The 27,975-nt window shown below is 44.5% G+C and overlaps 3 protein-coding genes across 4 annotated transcripts; 1 reads left to right on the top strand and 2 right to left on the bottom strand.

Annotated features, from left to right (window-relative positions):
• Positions 1-1,100: 1,100 nt before the first annotated feature.
• LOC117707747 (histone H2B type 2-F) lies at positions 1,101-11,349 on the bottom strand. Of its 2 annotated transcripts, XM_076932960.1 has the most exons (2): positions 11,124-11,349; positions 1,101-5,024 (listed from the first exon to the last, which is right to left on the bottom strand). In XM_076932960.1, the coding sequence occupies exons 1-2, from the start codon at positions 11,347-11,349 to the stop codon at positions 4,567-4,569; spliced, it is 684 nt and encodes a 227-aa protein (XP_076789075.1). In that variant the 3' UTR covers positions 1,101-4,566. The 2 variants fall into 2 exon arrangements, with proteins under 2 accessions (XP_076789075.1, XP_076789076.1); XM_076932961.1 differs by having other exon boundaries at positions 1,101-11,349.
• Positions 11,350-11,959: 610 nt separating this feature from the next.
• LOC117707392 (histone H3) lies at positions 11,960-12,392 on the bottom strand. Its single transcript, XM_034500818.2, has one exon. The coding sequence runs from the start codon at positions 12,370-12,372 to the stop codon at positions 11,962-11,964; it is 411 nt and encodes a 136-aa protein (XP_034356709.2). The 5' UTR covers positions 12,373-12,392; the 3' UTR covers positions 11,960-11,961.
• A 5,669-nt stretch (positions 12,393-18,061) lies between these two features.
• LOC117707563 (histone H4) lies at positions 18,062-24,075 on the top strand. The gene has a single exon (XM_076932958.1). It carries the CDS (start codon positions 18,178-18,180, stop codon positions 18,487-18,489), a length of 312 nt encoding a protein of 103 aa, XP_076789073.1. The 5' UTR covers positions 18,062-18,177; the 3' UTR covers positions 18,490-24,075.
• Positions 24,076-27,975: the final 3,900 nt, after the last annotated feature.

Below are 27,975 nucleotides of genomic sequence, written 5' to 3'. Positions count from 1 at the left end.
CTTATTGACAAAGAGGCAGGACAGGGGAGGGAGAAGGGGGAGAGACAGACATGGGCCTGGCCTGGGCTTTTGAAACCTCAAAGCCCATCCCCAGTGACACACCTCCTCCAACAAGGCCACACCTCCTAATCCTTTCTAAACCATCCATCAACTGGAAACCAAACATTGAAACACGTTGCTCTTCCTGAGGACCTGAATTAAGTCCCCAGGATCCATGCTGGCAGCTCTTAACAATAACCACCTGTAGCTCTGGCTCCAGGGGCTCTGATGAGCACATGTGTGTTCATACACACAGATACATATAGATAAGAATATTAAAAAAAATAAAAATAGCCTTACAAAACCACAGCTTTTGTCTCAAAAGGGAAAAGAGGTCGTTTATTGTGGAGCCAATCTGAGTGAGCAGGGCCTGGGAATGCAGTTTTTGGATACTATGAATTCCATGATTCAGTGCAGTGACAGTTGGGTGAAGAGGCAGGCAGATTATAGTGAAGAGATCTCTGCTGTAGGTCTCAGCCACTGTGTGATATTAGGCTTAGCCTTTGGGTTGGAGGGAGCTAGGGCTCTGTATTAGTCAGGGTTCTCTAGAGTCACAGAACTTATGGAATGTCTCTCTATATTGAGGGGCTTTGTTGTGATGACTTACAGTCTGCAGTCCAGCCAACCCAACAATGGGCGGCTGTGAATGGGAAGTCCAAGGATCTAGTAGTCCCTAAGTCCCATGAGGTTACTCGTTTAAGGGTCGACTGTAGAAGTAGCTTCCAACAGATGTGCTAGCAAGCAAGTGCAAGCAATCAAAAAGTGAGTCTTCCTTCTTCCATCGTCCTTTTGTAGGCCTCCAGTAGGTGTGGGCCAGATGAAAGTGTGTTCCACCACTCCTGGATCTTGTCCCAGGCTGGCCTTGAACTCAGAGATCTCCTTGCCTCAGTCTCCTGAGATTGAAGGCCTGTACTACCTTGCCTGGACCTAAACTTTTCATGGCCACTATACTCAAGATCTCCATGTCAAGATCCAGGTCAGAACCTCGTGTCTTCCAGACTCAAGATGATTCTGGATTGTACTTCATTCCAGATAGAGTCAAATTGACAGCACACCTTCCAAAAAAAGATTTATGTATTAGTCACAGAGATGCTATGTCTTAGTATGGGTTTCACTGTTGTGAACAGATACCATGACCAAGGCAACTCTTATGAGGACAACAATTAATTGGGGCTGGCTTACAGTTCAGAGGTTCAGTCCATTAGCATCAAGGTGGAAACATGTCGGCATCCAGGCAGGCATGGCGCAGGAGGAGCCGACCATTCTACTTCTTCATCTGGAGGCCACTATGAGCAAACAGGCTTCCAAGCAGGTAGGCAGAAGGAGTCGGATGGCACAACTACTCCAACCAAGGCCACACCCACTCCAACGAGGCCACACCCACTCCAACGAGGCCACACCCACTCCAACGAGGCCACACCCACTCCAATGAGGCCACATCCACTCCAACCAAGGCCACGCTCACTCCAATGAGGCCACATCCACTCCAACCAAGGCCACACTCACTCCAACGAGGCCACACCTCCAAATAATGGCACTCCCTGGACCAGGCATATTCAAACTACCACATGTTAGATCATAGGCAATGAATGACTGACAGTCCAAGATGATTTTTGACTCCCAGCTAAAATTCTAGTTCTCCACAGCCAGCTAGCTAGCATGGCTAACTAACCTTTGGAGCTGGCTAGCATGGGCGTGGCTTTTTCCTAGGAACTGCAGTTAACAAAAGATCACTTCCAAAGTCCAGTCGGAAGTTTGGTCTCCCTGTGGTCCTGTCTTGCTTCCTTGCCGTGGTACACCAGTGTCCATCCTGATAGGTGGCTTTGCATCCACACACTCACAGCCCATGTTCAGAAACTCCAAGACAATGAAATAGCACAATGACTATTTATAAAGCCTTTGGAGTCTTACAAAACCCCTGTGCTCAAATAATACTTTTAGGGACTGTTAATACATTTAGCGTAAGCATGTACAAGCACGTGCGTGCACAGGTGTGTTCATCTGCATGTGTAGAAGGCCAGAGGCTGCCTTCCCTTGTCATTGCTATCACTCTCCACTTGATCTTTGCAGGCAGCATCTCCCACTCGACCTAGAGCTGGCCAGCAGCGCCCCCTCCAGGATAACCCCCATTCCTGCACCATTGGGGTTACAGACAGCTTACAGACAAGCCTGGCCATGTCAGTCTCTTAGGTGGATGCATGAACTCAGTACAGCAAACGCTTTACCCACTGACCCTTCTCCCCGGACTGACAATTGCTTGCTTTAGTGTGTCTGTAAAGTGGATGTATGCGTGGGTGTGAGTGTGGGCGTGTGCACACCGTCATGCCCATGTGAATGTCAGAAGACAAACTTTGCTACAGGTCCTCACAGAGTCTCTGTTGTTTGCCCCTGCACACACCAGGTGTTCTGGAGACTGTCTCTCTCCACTATTGCCTTAGTGTAGGAAGTGGGAAATACAGATGCTCACCACTGTGTCTGGCTTCCCATGGGCTCCGGGGATTCAAACTGAAGCCTTCATGCTTGTGTGGCAAGTGCTTTTACCCAATGAGTCATTAATTTTTATTATTTGAAATTAATTTTTTAAATGTACATTGGTGTTTTGCCTGCATGCCTGTCTGCCTGTCTGCCTATGTGAGGGTGTCAGATTGTGAGCTGCCATGAGGGTACTGGGAATTGAACTCAGGACCTTTGGAAGAGCAGCCAGTGCTCTTAACTGCTGAGCCATCTTCTTCAGTCCTGAGGCATTTGTTTTAATTAATAACAACAACAAAATAAAATAAGTAAAAAAAAAAAAAACAAAAACAAAAATTGATAATAAAACCCCACAAACCAACCAACCAAAACCAAAACAAAAATAAAACAAAACAAAAACAAAAAACAATCTCCCCCTCTAAAAACCCCAAACCAACCAACCAACCCAAACCATTCACATCTGATGCTATTTGGTACCAGACAGCAAGCTTGATATTTTTGAGTGAACTTTTTTATTAAAGGGGTTTTATTAAAACTTTTACTAAAGGCAAGGGAACTCTCTCTCTCTCACACACACCACACGCACACACCCCGAATGCTTGTGTACCTGAGTACCACCGCACACCAGCAAGGCAGCAGAGGCTCACACAGTCTTTGGTGGGCTGGAATTTATTGGGGGTTCCCTTTCCATGTTTAGGGTTGTTCAGTTTAGACAAAGAAAGAAATACCCAGATTCTGGAGGTACAGGTAGGAGAATCTGAAGTTCAGGTTATCCTTGGCTACTCGGTGAGACTGGGGCCACCCCGGGCTAGATGCTGATAAGCTGCTGAGCTTTGGGTAGTCAAGGCCAGGCCTCAGGCTTACCTGAACAGCACAGGGAGTGTGTGGGAGCAGCTAGTGCAAGAGAATAATCCTGCTAGCCTTTGTTGCAAGCTGCCAGGCCTTTGCCTCTGGTCAGAAGGATGAAAAACAAGCTGGAAGTTTCCTTGTTTGTTTGTTTGCTTCTTTGTTTGTTTGTTTTTTTAAAAAGTCTGTCTGTGAGTCCTATCCATCTGTCCATCAGAAATCTGTCTTGACTTCTAGTCCACCATAAAGACTTGCATCTTAAGGTCAGGACTTAGAATTTCTCTGGTTTTATTTAGAAATAAAAGCATGTTGGCAAATGACAAGTGGCTTCATAACTTCCCGGCATTCCTCAGTAAAGAGAGTTGGTAGTCACCTCATCTGACCGTTACTCCACCTATTTCTCTATTGCATGCAGGTGTGTTCAGCCTTTTGGACACTGTGACACCTCCCAATCAAGTTACAAAAGAGAAGGAAAGGAAATGAAGAACTAGGATTTAGATCGTTGACAGGCAGACATGTAGTAGGAGGTAACAGACAATATGGAAAACTACTTCCTTTTTTTTTTTTTTTCTTTTTTTTTTTTTTTTTTTTTTTATGCTCCTGACCTGAGACAAAGACCTAAGGATCGGGTGGGCTTTTTCTCTTGGCAGCAGGGGCAGGCAGCGCAGTCCAAGTTCAGGGCCCGAGTAGTACGCGTTTATCCAGAAATGTGGGCCTATCAGTTTCTCTGTCTGTATTCAATCTGACGAATCCTAAATTAGGAGAAGATCCCTTTAAAGATCCTCAAACACCCCCACCCGTGACTTCATGAGATCACCGCCAATCTTTCTGTGTGCTGTGCTCTGTGTGCGTGTTTTTCCTCACCCTAATAAAAACCTTCACGGGTTGATTCTGTCTGCTGTCTGAGATTTACCCCTCTGCTACCTGCTCCACACCATTTTTTTTCTGCCTTTAATTCTTTAACTGGCAGAGAAAACAAACTCTAATCAAGACCCCTCTCCCCTCCTTCCCCCCAAAACACACACCTAAATAGACAGTAAAAGAAGGAAACTAGGACTTAGGGGCGAAGTGACTCGTTGGCACCATCGCGTGGTTATCTGTATACAAGGCAGGCAGCGCGCGGCTGGGTCTTCCTTGGGGATGCTCCGGGACCCCACGTGACTCGAATCCTCTTCGGCGGACTCCTTCAGCCTCCTTCAAACCTTAGGATTAATTGCTTTCCCCTAGCTGACAAGAGTGAAATGATCTCGACTGAGTCTGCAAGAGCAGAAAGCATGTGGAAAAGGGTGGTGCGTGTTCGATTCCCTCTGGTATAGGGAGGGCCCCATTCGAAAGCGGACTTAGCGCTCGGTAATGCTGGCTTACTTCGCATCTGCGCGAGCGCAGCATCACGAGAGGCTGGCAGTCTTCGCCAATGCGCAGCTGCAGAATTACCCAGCTTGGTGTGCCAGTCGGATCAGCGCACTCGAGGAGCGACCCCTGGTGGCCTCCTTTGGGGCTCGCAGCTGCTGCTGCCGCTGCTGCCGCCGCTGCCGGGGAGAAATTCAAAGTCCAGCCTAATTTAAGGCTGTGGCGGGTAGACGCCAAAGAGCCAGCAGAGACTGCGATCTTTGCCTTCTCAGTGTCCAGCATGCATGGCCTCCCCGCAGGTTTCAGCACTGTAGGAGCTAAGAAGGAAACCTGGGTCAGCCGAGCCAGAGAGCGTGCAGGCAAGCAGCCCAGTGGATCCTTAGTGCGAAGTTTCCAGAGCTGAGAACAAGGCATCCGGAAGGGATCTGATGAAGCTGGTGGGAGGAGAGTGGTGTGATCGTGGGGAGTCTTCATTCCTAGAGCAGGGCAAGAAGCTTCTTGGACCGTCAGGGTCTTGTAATTTATTACCTGGCCTTCCGTGCCTCAGTACAAAGCAGGCAAGTAGAAGGCTGGATCAGTTAGGGGTTGTTATTTTCCAGGCTTGAGAACCGCAAACTCATTCTCAGGGGGGAGAATCTAGGCTCATTTCAAAAGGCTCAGCGATTTCTAGCCTGGTTTGGCTACTCTAACCGGAGTAGCCAAATTCATTTGGGTACTTGCCAATATTTGGTATCTTTTGAACTTACAGATTGTCCCTTAGGAGGGGCCTACGATTAGCCTAGATCTACCTACCCAGTGATTCCAAGTTAGAAAAAAGAATGGAGATATTGTGGGTAGCTGGCCCTCAGGTGTCACAGGCTTTACTGCCAATTTAGAGATTAAGTCAGGGCTGTAGGAAACCAATTAGCGAGCCGGAGTGGGAGGAGGGGCAGCTTGTGTCGGTGGGACTTCTGAGAAACTGTCACATTCACGATATTTTGGAGGAAGGATCAACAAATCCTTCGAATCCACTAACAGGAAATGTGGAAAGGTTGATGGTGGGGTCAGAGTTTTGGCTGAGAACCTTAAACCTTCTGGTTACCATGCAGAGGAGCAAGTTGGTAGAACAGGGCAGGGAAGTGGGTAGAGTTCTGGATCAGTATATTACTTGAGATTGTTTTTAGACAGAGTCTCATGTGTCCCTGGCTGGTGTGGAACAAGCTCTATAGACTACTCAGCTAGAGCTGGGACTAAGGTGTGCACTGCCTGTTTGATTTTTGCAGGTGATTTGAGGCCAGAACTTCCTGCAGGCTAGGGAGGCACACCCCACACTGAACCCCCAGAACTTCCTGCAGGCTAGGGAGGCACACCCCACACTGAACCCCCAGAACTTCCTGCAGGCTAGGGAGGCACACCCCACACTGAGCCCCAGCTCCCTTAGAACTCATATTAAACCCAAGTATTACCCTTAAAGCAGTTGTTTGGTCTAGAATACTGGACTCCAGATATGTGACAGCCATCAGTTGAATGGACAAGTGCACATAGAAAGTTGAAGAATCTAAGCTTTTTGGTCAGTAAATTTTAGGGGTTGGGGACAAGCACAGTGAAGAATTTGATAAGCTGCTGGGGTGACAGCACATACCTTTATTTCCAGCACTTGGGAGTGATCTCAGTGAGTTTGAGGCCAACCTAGTGTACAGGGAAGCCAGAACTATATAATATTTTATGTTATAAAATCTTATATAATGTTGTAAATATAATATAATATAAATATAATATAATGTTATAAAAAACCCTCAAAAATATAAACATTTGATAAGAAATTGCCAGGGAGAAAGGAGGAAAAAGTTTCAAAAATACTGAAAATGATGCTGTTTTTCATGAGAATATTAAATATGGAGGACTGCATATATATATATATATATATATATATATATATATAACCTATAGATCTGTATTTCTGGGGGGAGAAAGGGAGGAAAGACAGGCATTATGCCGACTTTCTTACACATGCTAAGGTATCTCTGCTTACTTATGTTACTGCTTACACTTACAGTAGTGCTAGAACGTTCCTTCTAGAAGTGTTGTTAGGACCATTCCTACATCTCCCATTTGTGTGAAGTGGCATAGGCAGAATCTTCAGAAGTCATGTTTCATAGCTGTAATAGTATAAAAACTAACCCTCAGAACATTGTATGTTAAGGTTGGCAATGAGAAACCTAGTCTTTCCCCATCCTTCCTCATCCCCCCCCCCCCAAAAAAAAAACCCTCTAGTACTTATGTGGACAATTTGGGACTCTATAAGGTTTCAGGTTTGGGGAGTACTGAAGCTATAGTTCCACTGGCAGAGTGATTCTCAGCATGCACGAAGCTGTGTGTTTAATCCTCTGAGTGGCATAAAGCCAAGCATAGAGATGCATGCCTGGGATTCCAGCATTAGGGAGGTGGAGATAGGAGGATCAGTAATTCAAGGTCATCCTCAGTACTTGAGTTCCAGGCCGGCCTGGGTAGCATGAGACACATGAGTGTAATATAGACCAGTTAGTGCGCAGTTGGTCCAAAACTCATAGCCAATAAAATTGTTTGTTCTTTCTCATCTTGCCCACTGGAAAGACACAGTCAATACCAAACCAAACCAAACCAAACCAACAACGAACCAGGGAAATGGCTCATTGATTGAGAATATCTGTTGCTCAAACAGAGGTCCCGAGTTCGGTTCCCAGAAATCACAAGATGGTTCACAACCACCTGTAACTCCACTTCCAAGGGATCTGACACCTTCTAAACTCCCTGGGCACCAGGTATGCTGTAGATAGACAAAATACTCATGCACAGAATTCAAAACAAAACAAAAACCCAAGTCCCAAGCTCATACCATTTACCAGTGTCTTCCGCATCTAACTTGCTTAGCTATATGCCTTCTCTCTTTCAAGGTTGAATGTACAGGGGATATGTCAGGGAAACTTTTGGTTATATTGGTTAATCCAGTCTTGGTAGACTAGGGAAGTCTGCTCCCTGTCAGCTCTCCGCCTTGCCCTTTCGACTTCCCTTTGCTTTTTATTGTTCCCTTTTTGTTAAGTTCTAACTTTCCTGTAATCCTTTTTGTCTGCCTGTGCCTTCCAGTTCAGTGATTAAAGGCAGGCGCCACTGCCTTTCTTTAGTTCATCCCAAACTTATGAACCTCCCAGAGTCAGCAAATACCGTTCCCTGCTTATCTGTGGAGTCTGTCGCAGTGGTCGCATTGTTATTCCCAATGAATGAGCAAGTTTTTAGTAATAATAATAATAAAAAAAAGGCAGATTGTGGAGAATTTATTGTGTGTTTATTTTATTGTTTTGTAATCAGTGAGTGAGTCCTTTATGATTTTAGTCCCCCGAAAGTGGTGGTCAGTTTTGATCAATGTTCCATATGAATTTGAAAATAATATAAAAATTTGAAAGCAATGTAGTGTCGGGCCTGACACGAGTTCTAATCTCCATTCCACCTTCACCCTTCAGTCATTTACACAGGTGGGCGTGAAACAGGCCCCAGGCTCTAGAGAGATTTATATACTAATAAGGTACCTGAAGGCCAGAGGGTGGAGTCAATTAAGCATTCCTCCCCAGCCCCTCCCCCTTCTTCCCCTCCCTATTTAACTCAGGTTTTAAGAGGTGTGCATTCAGATCCAGCCACCAACCATCATGGCAATAAACCGGGCTGCACCGTGAAGAGCCGTGGAGAGGCCTTTATTGAGTAGCCCAGCCTAACTTCCAGCTGGAGGAACCCAGGGCATTCCCAGCCAACTACCCACAGCATGGCGGGAGGAACCCTGCGGTTCCCCAGCCGTTTTTTTTTTTTACCTACAATGTAGTGTAGGTATTAGTCTTCAAAGGTATGCTTCCCCAAATCCTTATAACAATGGCGGTTTCTGTCTTGTTACTTGGTCACTTCCTGAAGATTGTATGACTACTACTATTATTCTCAATTAAGAAACATACCCAATCAGCAGCTGGTTTGTTGCAGTATCATATGTACCGCACCCTGGCCCACACAGGTTTTAGGAATTACTCTTCCATATCTACATTATTTTTCTATAGTGCCAGAGATTGTCTATTCTGTAGTTTTATTGATAACTGCAGGTTGTGTGGGATACTCAATCCCTTGGACTCAGTGCTTATCTCAAATACAACTTCTGGGTTGTTTTTGGGGTAGGTGTGTCACTATATAGCCTTGTATGACTTAGAACTTCAAATGTAGGCCAGGCTGACCTTGAACTCATGGAGACCTATCTACCTCTGTCCTCTGAGTGCTTGGACTAAAGGCCTGTGCTTACCAAACTCAGCCAAATACCATTTCTTCCTGCTAGGAAGAACTGTTACAATTTTCTCTGATCTGTGTTTATAATTTATGCAACCTGGATTTTTCTCCTCAGAGTGGAGCCAGACTTCTCAGTTATGGTTCTTTTCTTCACACACACACACACACACACAACCATCACAAATAAGATAGACTTGACTAGACAAGGGGTGTGTGTGTTATTCCTTTTCCTGTAAGCAAATGATTGGAATTCAAATTTTACTGTGATGAACTCTCCTAATCCTAAAAATTATATTTACTTACTTATTGTGTTTCCTTGTGTTTGTCCCCAGGACCAAACTTCATCTTTCCAGCCCTAAAATTGTATTAACATTGTTCTATTTTTCACTGGGGGATATAGGGGTAAGGAATAGCCATTTAGAACAATTTCTCTCACCTAGTGCCTGGAAATCAGTATGAAAATGAGTCATTGTTTAGATATTTAAAATGACTCAGAAAACAAGTCCCCAACAAAGGAATTGACAAGCAAACCCTTCAGATATTCAGTGTAGAATGTAGACAACTCAGAAGACAAGGTGCCTCTGAATGATTTAACCCCAAGGCTCATAGGTATTAGCTCGTTATTTACCACACCCTTTTCTGTTATTATTATTCATGAGTCCTGACTAAATACACAAGCTAAGCCAGATAGAATACAGTATCAGAAATAACAGAGGTAATTTCTTTTTGCTTGGCTCTCTTTTGTGTTAAATCATCAAAACTCAGATCTGTCCACTAAAAGCTGGAAAGGAATGTTTAATGGGATACCTCTCCCCTAAGGGTACTGATGTGAATTTGTTTTGGAGACAGGATTTCTTTGTGTTGTCTTGGTTAGGCCATAACCCTGGTTATCCTGGAACTAGCTCTAGATCAGGCTTGTCTTGAACTCAGACGTCCATTTGCCTGCCTTCTGGGGGTGCCGGGCCACCATCATTTGATGGAAAGCTATTACCAAAAGTTTGGCGTATATCAGTAAGAATCTGCCTCCTGGAGTGCTGGACACACAGGTCATCAAGTATTAAACCCACTTTCTCCTTATGGGATCAGTTTCTACAGAAAGATGTCCTACAGGTGTAGGTCTCACTGAGAACCTGTTTTTTGCAGTAAGGAGGTAAACTCAAGACATTAAGAGAACTAAATCTGTAAGCACACTCGCGGCAAGAGGGCGCAGTGGTGGCTGCTTTGCTTCCTACCAAGATGCACTGGCAACTGCTTACTTGTTCCAGCTGCTATCACTATGTCATCTAACCCTAACCAACCTAGAAAGGGCTCCATTATTTTCTTTGGCCAAAAAGAGAATTAGAGAAAACCTCAAGAGCATTCAGTTCTTGGTGAGGGTAAGGTGAGTCTCACTCCCGCTGCGTACACGACCTTTAGTGTTCAAAGTCTAAAAAATTTTTAAAAAAGCGAGCCAGTGCTGTGCAAACTACAACCAGAACTGACGCTGACTAAAACTACGGGTGTAGTAGGGCTGCGAAATGGCGCAGCAGATTGGAGTGGAACTCGAGTTTCTGAAGACGACCCTGCTTGGCACCACTTGGGATACTTCTGCCTGATGGCAGTAGTTTGGCTCATCATGATCCAGTCAGAGCATAATCCTGGATGCCCAGGGGAGTGAGAAACAAACTAGTCCTTGCCTGAAACCACACATGAAATGCAGAGATTAATCTGAGGTAGGCTCAAACAGTTGAGTGGGAAGGTAGCTTCCCAGCCATAAACTGACTGCTCACTCTATCAAGTACGTCGTGAGCGACAGCCCTGCGCCGCACCCTGCCCGCTCCACACTTAGAAACGCTCCGTATTGCACCAGAGCGCTGAAGGGTAATATTACGGACCTTACCTGCTAGACCATAAACCCTTAGTGAATACAGCTCTTTCACCGAGTACTAAAGTGGCTCTGAAAAGAGCCTTTTGGGTAAAGCCGATCAATCACGCCTCTGCTGCACTTCACTTGGAGCTGGTGTACTTGGTGACGGCCTTGGTGCCCTCCGACACAGCGTGTTTAGCCAACTCCCCGGGCAGCAGCAGACGCACAGCGGTCTGGATCTCCCGGGAAGTGATGGTCGAGCGCTTGTTGTAATGCGCCAGACGGGAAGCCTCACCTGCGATGCGCTCGAAGATGTCGTTCACGAAGGAATTCATGATGCCCATGGCCTTAGATGAGATGCCGGTGTCCGGGTGCACTTGCTTCAGCACCTTGTAAACGTAGACAGAATAGCTCTCCTTACGGCTGCGCTTGCGCTTCTTGCCATCTTTCTTCTGTACTTTCGTGACAGCTTTCTTCGAGCCCTTCTTTGGAGCAGGAGCAGACTTAGCTGGATCCGGCATTTTCCTCCGCGTTCAAAGCTGCAACGTAAGATGGACGAGGCAACTACGGACTGTTGCAACGCCGCTGGTTATGCGGTACTTATAGAGCTTGTATGCAAATGAAGGTTCTCCCAGTACTCCGTTTTTATTGGCTAATTTATAGCAGTGTCGGCGTCAAGGAGGCGGAGCCTACTCAAACCGATTCTAGATGCAAGCCTTCGTGGTGCTTAGAGGAAAGTCGTCCTAGCCAATCCCAGCCTTCCATTTCATGTTAGCCAGTAAACTAGAGGCAATTTTGCCTCAGCTGTCCTTCATGTTCTTTTCACTCATGAATCCTTTAACATTAGGTTGAAACAAGCTAACTTCTTAGATTATCACGCTTGGAATTTAAGTTTTGTGTTATTCTGAGTTAATGTTTCTCTGAACGTAACCTTATCTTTACTTTAGCAATGAGCTCAAGATCACCCCTAAATCGAACCTGGGAAAAGGTTCAATGTTACGTATGGCTACGGGATATTGTTAGGTCTGATATACTTGAAAGATTGGAAGTGCAAAGCTGACACAGCTACTCTTACTGAAAACGTAGGTGGCTCTGAAAAGAGCCTTTGTGGGGGATGAATTAGAAGATAGAACTCAGGCGCGCTCCCCACGGATGCGGCGGGCCAACTGGATGTCCTTGGGCATGATGGTGACGCGCTTGGCGTGGATGGCGCACAGGTTGGTGTCCTCGAAGAGCCCCACCAGGTAGGCCTCGCTCGCCTCCTGCAGCGCCATGACGGCCGAGCTCTGGAAGCGCAGGTCCGTCTTGAAGTCCTGCGCGATCTCGCGCACCAGGCGCTGGAACGGCAGCTTGCGGATCAGCAGCTCGGTCGACTTCTGGTAGCGCCGGATCTCGCGCAGCGCCACGGTGCCGGGCCGGTAGCGGTGAGGCTTCTTCACGCCGCCCGTGGCCGGGGCGCTCTTGCGGGCGGCCTTGGTGGCCAGCTGCTTGCGCGGGGCCTTGCCGCCGGTGGACTTGCGGGCGGTCTGCTTCGTACGGGCCATGCCTTTGCAATTTTGGCTTGCAGACGCCTAGTGGCCATACTTATAGACTTATCTTCGTGTTGATTGGGCCAGAAAACAGGAGTTTCTGGACTTGCAGTCTGATTGGGTAGAATTCGATCCTGTTTGCTGAGTTTCAAAACGGTTTCACTATTCCTTCTCTCCTGATGCTTTTCCTTCTTCCAGTATTTATGAACTACGAAAGTTTTGAAAACATGGTGCTTTTCAGTTGCTGTAACTTTCCTAAAAGCGGTGTATAAAGTGTTTCTCGCGCTGTGTGCTCTTCTAATAGGTTTCTTTGGAAACAAGCTTGCTCCTTTCCTGTCCACTTTGTAGCAAGTCACCAGATACTGTAACTCTTCTCCTTAGTTAGCATTTATTTAACCTTAGGCTTTGTGCTCAGCGGTTTGAACACTTTGTACCACCGCTGAAGAACAACAAAGTATGTACAGTGAAAGGAAACAAAAGTAATCTTAAGTTTTACATGTTTTGAAACCCTACCAAAGCCGGTTTACATTTACCACACACTGACCGTCATTATGTATGGTGCTCCCGCCTTTCCTTCCATCTATAGTGCAGTTCCTTCCACCTGCCCCCTACACTAAAGCCAATTAAGTCCTGCAGATGGAATGTTTATACAACAAAGAAGGATAAGACTAGAAGTATTAATACTGTCTTTCCAGTGGAGAACAGTTACTAGTTAAACCTGTCATCTAGATGACAAGTCAAAATAACTTTCAAAGCAAACGGGTATTTATTTGATTTTTCAAGACAGAATTTCTGTATGTAATTCCATCTGTAGACCAGGCTGGCCTTGAACTCACAGAGAATCGCCTGTTTCTGCCTCCTGAGGGCTGGAATTAAAGGTATGCACCACTACTGCCTGGTTTAATATAAAGCTTTTAATAGCATGCTTGATTTTTTTCCCCTTTTTTTTTTGAGGATTGTATACCAACCTTCTAAAACCTCAAACCCCAAAGTAAAAATAGGCCCAAGATATTTAAAATGTTCCTTGATGGTGACAGAATTATTATCTTTATGCTGAAATCCAAGTAAAAATGAAATTGATTTAAAGGAGATTCCAAAATACTAAACACACATAGAAGTTTGATAGTTTAATTAATTTTTAAAAGAATCCTTCAGGGGCAGAAGCAACCTCCAAAATGTGGCACAAAAGTATCACTGCTGTGAACTGTTATTTCTCCCTGTGGTCATTTCCTAACGAGGTTTTAAGCATAGCCAGCAATGCACCCTATTCAAGTAGGTCTAGGATAAGTGTGATGAATCAGTCGGTGAAGCCTTGAAACACAGAAACATCTTCATATTGTACAAGCAAACCATCCAGTGCTTCTCAAACCCCTCTGCTGAACTTTCCCATCAGAAGGGGACCTGCCCTGTGGGAGCTGGATGGTGCCCTCCCAAGTGTCTTGTTTCCTGGTAAGATTTTCTTTGTAATGTATGTACTGGGACATAATGCATGGGGGTATTTATTTAAATCAGAGTGAGATTCTCAAACTTCAGACTCTAATCCCCTGATCTGAGATTTTGATTGTCTGCACTCATCGGTGTTTAGGTAATAATAAGTGAAATATTCCAGAAAAAAAAAAGCCAGGCGTTTTAATTTTACATTGTATGCCTGTCCCCTCATGCCTTCTCACCCAGTACATAAACCATCCCTTTGTCCAGCATATCCTTGCTGCACACAAACTATTTACTTTGTAGCAGCCTCCATTATCAGGACATTTGTCAAGGCATCCGGTGCTTATGTTCAGGTAACCTTGATCTTAAGCAATAAGGGCTCCAAAGTGCATACAAATTTCACTAAAGAAGGTTATCATCATTGTTTTGTTTTACTATCATTCTTTTGATCTTTTTATGGAGCCAAATTCATAAGTTAAACTCTACCATTCGTATCTACACATATACTATAGGGAAACATACAGTGCTGTATATGTAATGTACAGCATTATCTGTCTGCTTAGCCATTGGCTTGGGAACTTGGACTATATCCTCTGAGAGGAGGAGAAAGCTGCTGTATTCAAATACAGAATCCAAGAGTTGTGGGGTTTATTTTAACAGACAAAAAGAAAGTTGAGAGTCTTCCTCTTGTCTGGCTTCTAAACTTATGCTTGTAAGTGGTTTGTACTTTTCTGAAATAAGGATGCCATTGTAAATGTGAATTCTAAGGCATGAAATCAGAAATCAAGAAGTAACTTTCAGAGTTATCAGTGTCCCTTCTAAAAGAGCTAATCATTGCTGCCCAAGCAAACTTAATTTGTAGTCCTTCCTGTACACATCCCATTTAATAGCAATTCAGAGTCAAGTTCAGCTGTGCCTGGTCTCCAGGTTGGACACTAAAGTGATATTTATGTGAAATTCTGGATCCAAACTTTGACCAGAGCAGGGGTTATGATACAGAAGAAACTGTTTCTCTGCGGTTATGAGACAGAGAACTATTTCTCAGAAAAGTCCTGAAGTTTTTCATTAAAAACTACCCCCAAAAGGCCAAGAAGGGTGTAATGGCATAGAGGCAAGTAGATACAGGTGACTTCCAGGGAAGCCTGATCTACATGGAGAGTTCTAGGACAGCTAGAGCTACCTAGTGAGACCCTGTCTCAGAGAAAAACAAACCACATTGCAAGAGCTTACAGTTTAGAGATGAAGAACTGGGATCTTACTAATTGGGGGTGGGTTACAAGAAGCTTAACTTTTTCCATACAGAGAAAAGCAAACAAAAAAATTAACTAAATGAACTATTAGGCATGCAATATTTTACATGCACCTTTATTTGTTTTTAATACAAAAATTTAAGTTTTGTGTTTGGGTTCAAGTACTCCCAGAATTATATTAAAACACCAACTTGGACCAGGTGAATTTTTGGTCTGCTGGCTGCTCAGGCTGTATACCTGATTTGCTTTTATTTTGAATGGTCTGCAACCTAGGACCAAACTAAGAAACCACAAGTATTTGGGATTCTTTTCTTACTCCATTTTGAGATGGACAAATACCTCCAGTAATCTGACACTGGATAGAAATCAGTACAATTCTCCCTCCTACTGATCAGTTGCTGTTACTGCCTATTCATGATGTAGAGTGAAAAATTATAAAGGCCATTTTATGAAATATGTGTAGATTTTTTGCCTTACAGAACTGAAAATAAGATTTCAGGCCTTCACATTCCAGGTGAAGGACACTTGCTGGATTACATTCCTCAAGCCTCGCCCAAGGCAGGAAGGCATTCCTGATTACAGATAAAGATGCTACCACCTAGGTGGGGCCCTAGCCCTATAGCCGGAAAAAGTAAAGATAGCAATCTGAAATGGCTGGATAGGGCACAATGGCATGGTAAAAACCACATTTTTGAGAAGAATGCAGGGCGATTTCCACATGACACTAATCATTTAGAGTGAATACCTCTGAATTGTTCCACTGTTTTCATGTTTTGTATCTTTAACAACCCCATCCCACTCCCCTGGTTTGTGGTTTTTCCCTTTAAAACCTTCCAAGGACTGGCCGAGGGGGTCGGACCTTGACTCCAGCGCGAGTACCTGGTCAGACCGCTGGCTGCCAGCTCTTTCCCTAATAAACCTCTGCTGATTGCATCCAGGTATGGTTTCTTGTGATCTTTGGGTGGTCGCGATTCCGGAGGCTTGAGGAAGGGTCTCCCGAGTATGGGGGTCTTCAATGACAGCTTAGTATAATTAATATAATATTTTACTAGAATGTTCTCAAATGTAAAAGTATATTAAACTATTTCAGAGCTATATAAAATGCTGATTAAGACTCATTAGATCTGCAGAAATGTTATCAGTTATATATTTAAGTTTTTTTTCTTTAACTTCCATGTTTCTTAGTTGGAACTGAATCTTACAAGAAAAGATAGGTCAAAACAGTTGTTTCCTTCTAAATATGTGTAGTGAACATAGACATGAGAATTCTAAAAATATATATATAAGTAAATCAAAGGGGGTGATTAGATTTTGGGGTCCATGTACCTAAAGTAGTAGGGGAAAGAGAAAGGAAGAAGGGACACTTATAGAAAAATAGAATGTCTTGGGAAAATAAATAGCTCTTAGGAGAATAGATGGGGACAGGACAGCTCTGAGACTATCTGCTTAGAAATGGTCTCAGGTCTTATCTCTAAAAAGAGAACAATGTTATTGTTGCCCACCCCCACCCTGGGGATTTTCTGCAAACAGAATAAAATGTTGATTTCTTTTGTAGGTTCTATTCTAGACAAAGAAGGGATTTCAGGATCTCAACCCTTCAAAATGATTCTCATGTCCAAAATGAGCCCATATTTTTGATTCCCTTCAAGTGAAAAGATAGTAGACTCCGAGTCTGCCTGGTACCAAAGCCCTGTCAGCCTGTGCATGTGGTTGTTTTATTTTGCAGTGAAAGAGTCAAAGGCAGGAACTGTCCACCCATTAACAATTATTGAGCTTCTACTACACTTCACCTTACAAAGAAAGAAGAAACAGAAATCACATCCCATAAGGGACATAGTCGAAGGTGTGGAGAAGTCCGAAAAATACAGAGATGTGAAGCAACACAGCTTCCAGGGGTCGCCACGGAAATCAGAAAAAAGCAGCTATGTGATGGAGGGACTCTGTCAATTCTAGGGTGCTGGTTTGGGCATGTAGGCATGTATATGCAGTGGTTCACAAATGGGGTCAGTCCACTGGGGAACGGGGAAGCTCCCTACCCTCTAAGATCTACAATTCATGGGCCTTAGGTTTAAAACATTTGAGTTTGGAGGCAGGATTTTTTTTTTTTCTGAGCCCCTAGCCTAATGTGACTCAAAACCTCCTACATCTATCTACGTGTCTGGAGTCAGAAAATCTGAATAGAAAAAAAAAAAACATGGATTCATCAACACACATAAATGTTAGGGCAAAAGAACAGTTAGAACAAGGCATATAGGGTCACTTTAAAAACAAACCCCAACTAACCCACCATAGTTCTTTCTGGTGCAGAATGTTTTCTCAAGATTCTTCCATGGATGGCCCTGGGAACGATGAACATACTACCAGTACAGACTACAGTTCATTTCCCAGGGAGTCACTGTATGAAGCAGACACAAACTTGAAAAAGCGATTTTTAGCCTGCTGCACAGTAGGGAGAGTTTGGGATAGCTGAAAACAAAGGGCAGACTTCAAAGGACTTGTAGCAGCTCTCCCTGGGCCCTCAGTGGACCTTTGGCTTAGAAGTGCGTGGAAACCCACTGACCTCGGTGGGAAAGCTCGGCTGCATCCTCAGATGTTTCCTAGGATCTAGTTTCTGCTTAGTCTGAATACTCTGTCTATATCAACGAAACAAGCGTCTGTACTCAGAAACGCCTGCGGACTTTCCCTGAGCCTGCTGCTTTAGATTATGTCACGCTGGTTACTGGAACTTATTTTTGCTGCGGTTTTGCCTAACAGGAGTTCGGGGCCCTTCGGTGCAGCGCTCTCCCCTCTCATCATTAAATTTCCTTCTCCAGTCCTTTGTCCTTTTAGCGTCAGGGCTTTCCAAAGAATGTGGCATCTCTAAGTTTTATTTTGGGACCTGAGTTCTCCGAGGGACTATGGCACCATAATTTAAGAAAATTGAAAAAAAAAAAAAAAATGGCATGAGACTGTAAGGAACCGGAAGAGGGCAGAGAAGAGAAAAGAAAAACAGGAAGATGATGCAACATCCAGGGCCGGGACAATTTAGAAAGGTTCCCGCCCGCGCGCTTTCGGTTTTCAATCTGGTCCGATCCTCTCCTATATCAGTGGCAAGCCACCTCCAATGTTTCATTAGCTGTTGTTCCAGGCTGCAGTAACAATGTCTGGTAGAGGAAAGGGTGGAAAAGGTTTGGGCAAGGGCGGCGCCAAGCGTCACCGAAAGGTCCTGAGGGACAACATCCAGGGCATCACCAAGCCGGCCATCCGCCGCCTGGCTAGGCGTGGTGGTGTCAAGCGTATCTCCGGCCTCATCTATGAGGAGACCCGTGGTGTGCTGAAGGTGTTCCTGGAGAACGTGATCCGCGACGCAGTCACGTACACTGAGCACGCCAAGCGCAAGACCGTCACTGCCATGGATGTGGTGTACGCTCTCAAGCGCCAGGGCCGCACCCTCTACGGCTTCGGAGGCTAGACTGCGCCGCTGTCGCTTCACACCCCCTATCCCTAACGGCCCTTTTTAGGGCCAATCACAGTCTCCTCAGGAGAGCTGGCACTGCCCTGGGTCGTACAAATATAGCCAACGATCTAGACTCGGTAAGGTAAAGGTGCGTCTTCAAAATGGGAGTCGCCTAAGCTTCCTCGCCAACCAATGCTACCAGACGTTCGCTTTAGAGCCATCCATTTTGCTTCTTACCCAAAGTGGATAGCATCCAGGAAGGGTTTGCTCAAGTTGGGAATTTTAGTTCCTATTTACGATGTGAGCTGGTTCTCAAGAGACCGGCTCGGCTAAGATTTTATTTTGGAGCAGAATTGCTATAAGACAGCCCTTCAGTTGGGATGGCCTACACCCACACAGCAAATGACTGAGTGTGGTCCTGATTTTCAGTTAATTGCTGTGCTTGGCCGGATATTTGGTATTGTTTTTACGGCCCACTCTCCGCTTTCTATCCTTCCTTACCTGGCCAAAAGATTTTCTTGGCCACGTTAGAAAGCAAGCTGCCATGGTGGAGGTCATGTCCTCAATGCCAAAAGGACACATAGAGATAGACCGGGCATTGTCCTGCTGCTGATTGGCTCAGACTAGAAGAGTTAGGTGCGTGGCCTCTTGCAGAATAAAGAGCTGGCAGCTGAAGCTGGGACAAGCAGGGACAAGAACGGAGCAGGGAGGTAAAGGCAAATGGCAGGTACACAGTGGCAAGAAGTCTGTCAGGTTAAGTAGATGCGCCAGCTGAGGAACTGCTCCAGCAAACTGGCTAATAGCTTTATAGTATCCAGATGTCTCCGGTGTCTTTACAATTAAACCCCAGCAGGACCCCCAAAAGTCTTCGAAATGCTCAGTTTAGGCAGGGGTCTGGGAAATAGTGGACTCTAACTGAAGTTCTGCTAGGATACAATTGCAACGACATTTTAATGTCCTGTAATAGAAACAAGCCAGGTGGTAACAGCTATAATCCCAGCAAGTTAGGGAGGAAACAAGGGTTAGGAGTTCAAGGGCAAACCTGAACCACAAGACCCTGTCACAAAAACAACAAACACCATGAGACTGGAGAGGTGGCTCAGCGGTTAAGGGCACTGACAACTCTTTAGAGGTCCTGAGTTCAATTCCCAGCAACCACATGGTGGCTCACAACCATCTGAAATAGGATCCTAAAAAAAAAAAAAAAAAAAAAAAAAATGTATAGTCAAAGCCAAGAACAAGAAGTTGAGGCAAACTCAAACTATAATTTAGTGGAAGAAAATGTTGAGAAGCTACTCAGGTATGTGGCATGTTGGGACCTGTTTTAGAAAGAGACTTGCCAAAACACGTCTACCAAAAGCAAAGTCTCAACATGGCCAAGAATGCAGTAAGCTATTTTCTATGCACCAATATTCCCTAGCACGCCGATTTGGGTTCAACATGTTATTGGCTGTGGGTTTACTTTTATTTTATTTTTGCCATTGCACATTTACCTTTTTACTGTAGTGATATAGTGTGCAGTCTCCACGTTCAGTTACATGATCCTTTATGAAAATCAACTTACAATTCGAGAAGTTGGATTTTAGTGTATATCACCTCTGGTATGCTGTGAGGATCACTGTAGGAATATAGTTGTGTTGATTCACCTGTGATTGTCGTGTTTAAAGAAAATCCACTTCAAATAACCATATGCAATTGTAAGAAACATACTGAGACCATGTTTAATGTACTCTCCCCCAGTGGTAATATTTTACAAAACCATATGAGCCAATGAGGTAACCAGAAATTGTCTCTGATAACAGTCAAGACTCAGAAACTGGCATCAGCCTTTGTTTATGAAGGAAGAGCGAAAACTGACTTATTAGAGAATACTATAGTCCATGGTGAGCCAAACAACAACATCCTGATTGGCTCTTGCAACTCTTGGGACCTAAATGGGGAAATTGGTGAAATGTAGCGAGTTTCTCATATTGTATCAATGTTCGGTTCGTTTTTGTTAAAGGCAATGTGTTCATTGAATCTAAGGGAATGGGAGCGAGAACTCCCTTGTTTAGTATCTTGATGACTTTTTGTAGGCATAAATTTTTTGCCACCTACTTTTAATAAGGGTTCAATCTCTCCTCTAGCCCACCACCCACAGAGGGAGTGGAAGAGAAAAGTTATTAGGATGTGGGGAGTGGACCTGTTCAGCAATAGTTCCTCTGGGCCAGCTTGATCTTCTTGGGCAGCAGTTCAGTCCTATAGCAAACACCAAATGCGATTAGAACAGCTGCAGGCCAGTCCTCTAGGCAGGCAGACACCAGGCAGCTGTAGTTCAATCCTGAAGGAACCGCCCGGTTCCCCAACCGGCTGGAGGCAAGGCCGCTGAAGTGGCAAACTGCTGCAGGAACCCCACGAGCAGTTCCTGTGTGAGTTTCTCTCAGTGTCCGAGTTATCACAAGTTGAGCTTAACAACGCTATGTAAGGTGAACCAACGCACGAGTGTCTTCAGTAAAGAATAGCAAGGCAGAGCAAAGCAAACCAAGGTTTATTCACACTCCATCATCTTTCACATGCCTGCTATATCCAAACATCCTTTCACCTGTGTCTGCTTCAGGAAAACACTCTTTCATGTGTTTGCTTTAGCAAGACATCCTTTCACCTGTGTACTCCAGCAAACCATTATTTGGCATAACTAACTTTCCAAAGAACTAGACGTTTCCACTTCAACTTTTTTATTTTTTATTCCTTAAAAATGTCATACATATGTACAATGTATCTTGACCATATCTGCCCACTTTCCCTAAGACCACCTCCCCATCTCCTCTCCCTCCCAACTTGGTATCTTTTAATCACTATTTCTTTTGGGGGGTGGGTAGCAGAAACCTTGAGTAAGCTCTGGTTAACAAATAGTTTGGAGCAGATGGTTAAGGGAAGCTGGATGTCTAGGCAGGTGGCCTATCTGGGCAGCTGGAACTTATCAGATCCCTGAAGAGGGGTGTCGTGTGAAGAAGTGAACCTTGTCTGAGTGCGGAGATGGAAGATCCCAGAGGAACAGGGTATCCTTGGCAGTGAAAATGAGATCCCCAGAGAAGCCAGGAGACCTTTGGGGTAATGTAGAAGTAACTTTTATGGTCCTGATTTAATTGTGTTCTTGGAGGCTCACTGTGCCCTTCCCCCAGGCCTGAGCAGGCCTGCAAAGTCATTTAGCACAATAGACCAAGCAACAGCAGTAGGACCTGAGATGCATTGCATTGCCAGCCTTGGTGCCTTGGAGCCTGCTACCTGAGCTAAGAATGGACTGCCTGCTGAGCTAGCCTTGACACCTTCTGGACTGCTATCTCCTTGCCCAGCCCCTGGGCTGAACTGAGAAGAGACTCTGGAGAGTGGGGCTTCCCCTTTATATGTAAAAGTAAATTATTAAACTTCGGGCCTTGATCAGAATACTTTGTCTTGGCCCCACGTTACTCTCGCCCTCCTTCCCATTAATTCCCAGGCTTCGTCTCAGGAGAACCCGGTTACCCATGGCTGCAGGCAGCTACAGCTCACTGCCTCTGTCTGCTAACCTAGACCTAGTCCTGAAAGCTTCTAGCCTCTGTACAATCTAATCTAGGCCTAGAATGTTTTCAGCTTCTGAGACTTGCTGCTGAATAAGCTCACCCCTTGCTAATTCTTTCTGAACTTTAGCTGGCTGGTCAACTCAGCTGTTCTGGCTCCTACTCCTAACCAAGCCGACTGATTCAGTCTGGCTTCTCTTGGCTTCTCCTGAATTGCTCTGTTTGGCCTCATACTAATTTTGGCAATATGTTCTAATCCTATGACCCCTTCGCATTCTCTGGCTCCTTCCGTCTTCACCTGTGTCTTGTTTGTTCTCACTCTGCAACCTGTGGAAAAAACTCAAAGGGGGATTCCTACTCAAGTCTCAGGACAGCACCCACCCAAAAACTCACGAGAGACCACCTTGCTGCAAACACATGAGGCAGTTTAATATCAGAGCTCGGGGCCAGTCCATATCTCTATATCTCACATAGGAGATAGAGGGACTGACCCCGAGGCTCATAGGATTAGGACTTTTATAGGCAAGGGGTGGGGGAAGTGGGAGATTTTTACGTGGGTACACATGATTGGTTGTTTTACATGTTTGAACATCAGCAGGCTGTATAGACTGAACGGGCCCAAAAGGGGGAAGGGTGGAAGAACACCAGATGGCCCATTACTCATTTGGACATATCTCTGTTCTTCTAAGGATGTCCTTGTATACTTTTTATCTTTCATGGTCCAGCCAGGTCCTTGGAAGACTTAACAGACCTTTGTCCTTCATCTTATAACTCTATGTTTTCTGTAACTAATTAACTGGGCTCAAACCTGCTGACAGGCATTTTTAACTATTTAGGTTAGGGAAAAGGAATCACAGGGCCCTGCTATTTTTATTAGTTTGGGGCTATTTCAAAATTTTCTTTCATTGTCTCTATAATTATCCCAGTAAAACTGTTTCCTCTCTCTCTGCCCTACCTCTTAAGTAACTTCCCTTCCCTTCCCTTTCTCTTCTTGTAAGAGCTGAGCACAGCCTATTCTGTCAAATCCCTCTCTCGTTCACCACTTTGTCTGCCACATCACTTTCAAACTTCGTGCTTCCTTCTACAAACTAACTTTACCTGTATTGTTTGAGATTAAAGGTGTGTACTTAAGAGTGTCTGTATTCCAGCCAGAGAGATTAAAGGTGTGTGCTAAGGATTGAGCCACACCATAACACAATCTCACAGTTCACAGTGTGATCAGATATCCTGCAACAGGGTGAAACAGAGGATATGTACCTACTGAGGGGGCTCACAGACTCCAGATCACTGGAGAGAAGCTGGAAAGTCTAAAGAAGGTACAGCCTGTCTGATGGGTGCAGGAGTGGAGTGGCTTTGGCGTAGAAAGGAGGTTGACCTCAGGCAACTAGGGTAAGGGAGATCCTGGAGGCTCCTCTCAGGCCTGTAGGGTAGGGAGGAGCAAGTCTGCCTGGCAATTTAGGAAATGAGGTCTCAGAGGAGTGGGCCTATGGGCTGGAAAGGAGCAGACTGATCTGATTGGCTCAGGATGAGAAGTTGCAGAGGAGTTTAGGGGTAGGAGGGAGTGAGGCTACCTTTTAAATACAATTTTCAATTAAACTTGAGCACAGGGTTTTTGTTGTTTGTTTGTATTTTATCTTTGCATTCTGTTGAGGCCTTCCTGCCTTAGCATAGCTGTAGCCACCAGCTATTCATATCATTGCTGTAATATACCTGCCAGTCACTGACACAGAAAAATAAGGACTCAGAGCAGGGCCATGCTGACCACATACCCTGTTATATCCTGTATGTTATGAGGTTTGTTAATCTCAAGAAATTCCACAACGTTAAGCTTGCTGAAGGACCCATCAAACTAAAGTATGAACTGTTATGTCTAAAATGACTGGAGTCAGGGCCAACCACAGGGTAGCACTTGCATAGGAGCTCATTGTGGTTTTGTGGTTTTAGCCTTTATAAGCTGACACAGAAAAATATTTGTGGTCATGGCCTTAGCCCTTGGATTCTTAGCTATGGCCCTGATCGATCAGTATTAGGGTGTACATTCAATAAACCATCCCTGTTTGACTGAGATCAGTCTTTGTGTGGTTTGTGGGGTGACTCCTGGACCCCAACACATTCTAATTTTTATTTGCAATATTATACCCCCTCCCCCCAAAATGAATTATTTAATTGGTCTTCACTTTTGGTGGCTTTCAACAGCATTAGGTACTAGAGGGTGAAGTAGATTTAAATACAATGCTTAACAGGCATGCTGTCAAAGGAAGGGATCAAGTTGACCTTGACCTCCAGAAACTCACCACACACACACACACACACACACACACACACACACACACAGAGGCTCAGCAGTCCAATACCACATACTGAATATGATGAGCAATCTAATTTTCTGAATCTCAAACTACAGAAATCAGTATGTTTGGGGGAATCGGGGGTGCCTGGGCCGAGGGAATGAGCTTGTGTCAGTCTTTGGGAAGTCCAGAATGCCCGCCATCCTAGGTAGTTACATATTCAGTAACTGAGGAGCAGGGACTGAAGGAAAATTTCAAGAACAGCATTTGTGACCATTTGAGCTGAAAAGAAATGGGCTTTCCTTTACAACCTCACCAACAGCTTGCAATTCTAGTTCTTGTAATGCTGTAACTCTCACCGTAAAGGGCCTTGCATATAAATACATCTGATTCCCACTTAAGTGCCCTGGAACACTGGCTTACGAAAGTCTAAAGACTCAGCAAACAAAGGAAGCAGAGAATATTTCTAGGCTGAAGTCAGTGGTTCTGAAAGTGAGATTTTCCATCCATCAGCACGGGTCACCTGAGTCTCACTGCAAGGAGGACAGATTTGGAAAATCTGGGTGTATGGCCCAATAATTTGTGGATTAATGCCAAGCTCTCCAGGTGGTTCAGTAGTCACATTTAACCACCAGGGACCTGGGTGGCAGATGTTTTGTTGTTATGGTGATGGTGCTGGGTATCACATTCAAGGCAATATATACCACAACACGTCATCACTAAATTATAACCCCAACCCTAGTTTTCCTTTACATGAAGTAAGTTGCTTGCAATAAATAATATTACATTTTGCTTTATGTGATGGAAAAGAAAGCAGGTCCACAGTCCTAATATTAAGTAAAAAAAAAAAAAAAAAAAAAAAAAATTAGACGGAAAGAGACACAGTTGCTTTCTTTGCCAAGCATTTGAGGCAGACATAGAGGATGTAGAAATTACAAAGGTAAAGGCTTGTTTTATTAAATCTTCCTTTGTGCTTTTTATAACACAGTACCAAATTTAATAATCAATGAGTATGTTTTCTTAAGTTTTTCCAATATCTGACGTTTACACCATTATTATATCTTTTGTTTTGGTTTGGTTTGGTTTTGAGAGAGGGTCTCAGTATATATCCCGGGCTGTCCTGGAGCTGTAGGTACACCAGGCTGGCCTTGAACTCATAGGGATCCACCTGGCACTGACTCTGGAGTGCTGAGATTAAAGCAGTGTACTATGGTGCCCAGCTAGTGACACCTTTACACATCTTTCCAGGGAGATTCTTTCAGATGACCTCACTGGTGACCTTTGCCCACATCTTGTCAGTCTCACTAGTACTATAGCATGACTGAAGCATTTAGCTGTGCTGAGTCTGTGAAGAGCAAACTAGAGAATACTCAGTCAGGCTTCCTTTGTACTAATGCATTTCTTCTTTATCACCTCAGCTGTCTGTAACAGGAAGGACCATAAAACCCTGTTTAGCCATCAGCAACAGTGAAGAATGTAAGATGTAATCATACTTTTTGGGGGGTGGAGGGGGGCTTGTCAGCAAAATAGTTTCCTTTTCATTTCCAACCCTGCATGCTCTCCAGGAGGCAGAACCTAACTTGTCTCCTTTTCATCTCTAGAGTAGATGCAGAATATCCACTAGAAATAAGTACAAACCATTGCATGTCTATTCTACGGTTCTACTTCTAATATAATGGCATCAGAAAGCTCTCCTGCCCCCCAGTCATACACATTTCCCTGAAAACCAGTTAGAAGTCTGACTTATTCCCTCTAGGCTCTCTCCCCTGACTCGCTGCAGCTAGCCAAGGCTAGCCACCTTTGAGTCATCTTTCTCTTCCTTTGAAAGCCTCCACTTTATTGCAGCTATTAATATATTTTTTCTACTTGAGCCAAAAGACCAGAGCTTAGATTTATACAAACTGTGACTAGTACACATTTGTATGGATATACAGAGAATTATTAGGAATAGTCACAAAAATTTGACAATGACTCGTAGGTGTTTGCTAGCCTTCTTGATTATTTCTGAATTGTTTGATTTCCTTACAATATGTATGAATGAGTCTCCTCCCCAGATAATAAGATGATTGATAGTCTGATGAGAGCAGTTATGGAAAATTCTAGTTTTGTCAAAGTTAAATTTTCTCATCTTTAGTATTGCTGAAAGTACCTTTCTTTCCAATAGGAATACTTTAGAGAGCAAGTAAAATCTACTCGAAACCAAGGCTGAAGCCATGAAATTGCAGGGTGGTGGTAGCCTATGCCTTTAATCCCAGCACTTGGAGCAGGAGGTAGGTGGGTCTGAGTTTGAGCCAGCCTTGTCTACACAGCAAGGTCTAGGACAGCCAAGGCTACACAACGAAACTGTGGTGGTGGGGGAGAGACAGAGAGAGAGAGAGAGAGAGAGAGAGAGAGAGAGAGAGAGAGAGAGAGAGAGAGGAAGAAGGAGGAGGAGGAGGAGGAGAAGGAGAAGGAGAAGGAGAAAAGGAGAAGAAGAAGAAGAAGGAGGAGGAGGAGGAGGAGGAGGAGGAGGAGGAGAAGGAAGAAGAAGAAGAAGAAGAAGACGAAGAAGAAGAAGAAGAAGAAGAAGAAGAAGAAGAAGAAGAAGAGGAGAAGAAGAAGAGAAGGAGGAGGAGGAAGAAGAGAAGGAGGAGGAGGAAGAAGAGAAGAAGGAGGAGGAGGAAGAAGAGAAGGAGGAGGAGAAAGAGGAGAAGGAGGAGGAGGAAGAGGAGGAAGAGAAGGAGGAGGAGGAGGAAGAGGAGGAGGAGAAGGAGGAAGAGGGAAAGATGGTGGGAAGAACACAAAAGTGTTTATTGTTCACTTTGGTTTTCCCTTTGATTTCAGCGTTAACATCTCTAATTTCCTGTCACCAGATACTTAGGTGGCAGAGATGCCCTGAAGGCCATCCTTGTGCCCTTGAGCCGCTCTACCCCAGCACTGCTCAGAGCTCGTCTACAGCTAATCTTCTAGGCCCTGAACAATTAAAGGCTCAGAGTTGGTTTTGGGTAGTTTTTACCTGTGCAGGCTAGTTTTATTTTAACTTGACACAAGCTAGAGTCATCCGAGAGCAAGGAGCCTCAATAGAGGAAGTGCCTCCCTGAGATCAGGCTGTAGACAAGCCTGTTCTCCTCCCTTTCCTTCAGCCAGGCTCAGGCAAGCTTCTGCGTGTCTCAGAGTCAGCAGCCGCTGTGGCTGCTCCCCCTATTCTCATCGCCGGACCCTCATCTGCTATTGTCCTGAAGCCTGAGACTTGGCCTCCTGCCTCAGAAGCTCCTCTGGCTCCTTCACACCATCTTCTGCTCGCTAATCTCCATAGACAGCTTGATTTCTCATTTACTTAAGCAACTAGTTTCTTCTCTTTACACTTAGTCCCTAATCTCCTGCCCTTGTACAAAGCAATTCTATGTTTACAATATCTTATCTCTGTATATTATTATAAATTATATTAATAAAATAGGATTTTCAAATGTTAACCTCATTCCATCTTTTTTTTTTTTTTTTTAAGATAAGGTATTCCTGAATGGTTCAAGCTGGCCTTGAATTTGTAATTCTCTTGCCTTAGCTTCCAGAGCACTGGGATTACAAGTGGGTACCACCACACTTGGCCCAGGACTGTGTTTTTAAGGACTACTTTTGTTGTTAGGTGTTGTTTTCTGAACATAGTGTCCTCTAATTCCTTCCCACACTACATACCTGGG

Source organism: Arvicanthis niloticus, chromosome 4, assembly GCF_011762505.2.
Source record: "Arvicanthis niloticus isolate mArvNil1 chromosome 4, mArvNil1.pat.X, whole genome shotgun sequence".
In the NCBI taxonomy this organism is placed as follows: domain Eukaryota; kingdom Metazoa; phylum Chordata; class Mammalia; order Rodentia; family Muridae; genus Arvicanthis; species Arvicanthis niloticus.
The sequence above is the reverse complement of the archived record's forward strand: the minus strand, read 5'-3'. Positions and strand labels throughout refer to the sequence as shown.

Coding starts and splice junctions, on each gene's coding strand:
- LOC117707563 (XM_076932958.1), top strand. CDS start 18,178: ATGTCTGGTAGAGGAAAGGGTGGAAAAGGTTTGGGCAAGGGCGGCGCC.
- LOC117707747 (XM_076932960.1), bottom strand. CDS start 11,349: ATGCCGGATCCAGCTAAGTCTGCTCCTGCTCCAAAGAAGGGCTCGAAG. Junction 5,025..11,123: donor CATCTTCGAGCGCATCGCAG/GTGAGGCTTCCC, acceptor TTTCCTTCTTAG/CTCCTACAGTGCTGAAACCT.
- LOC117707392 (XM_034500818.2), bottom strand. CDS start 12,372: ATGGCCCGTACGAAGCAGACCGCCCGCAAGTCCACCGGCGGCAAGGCC.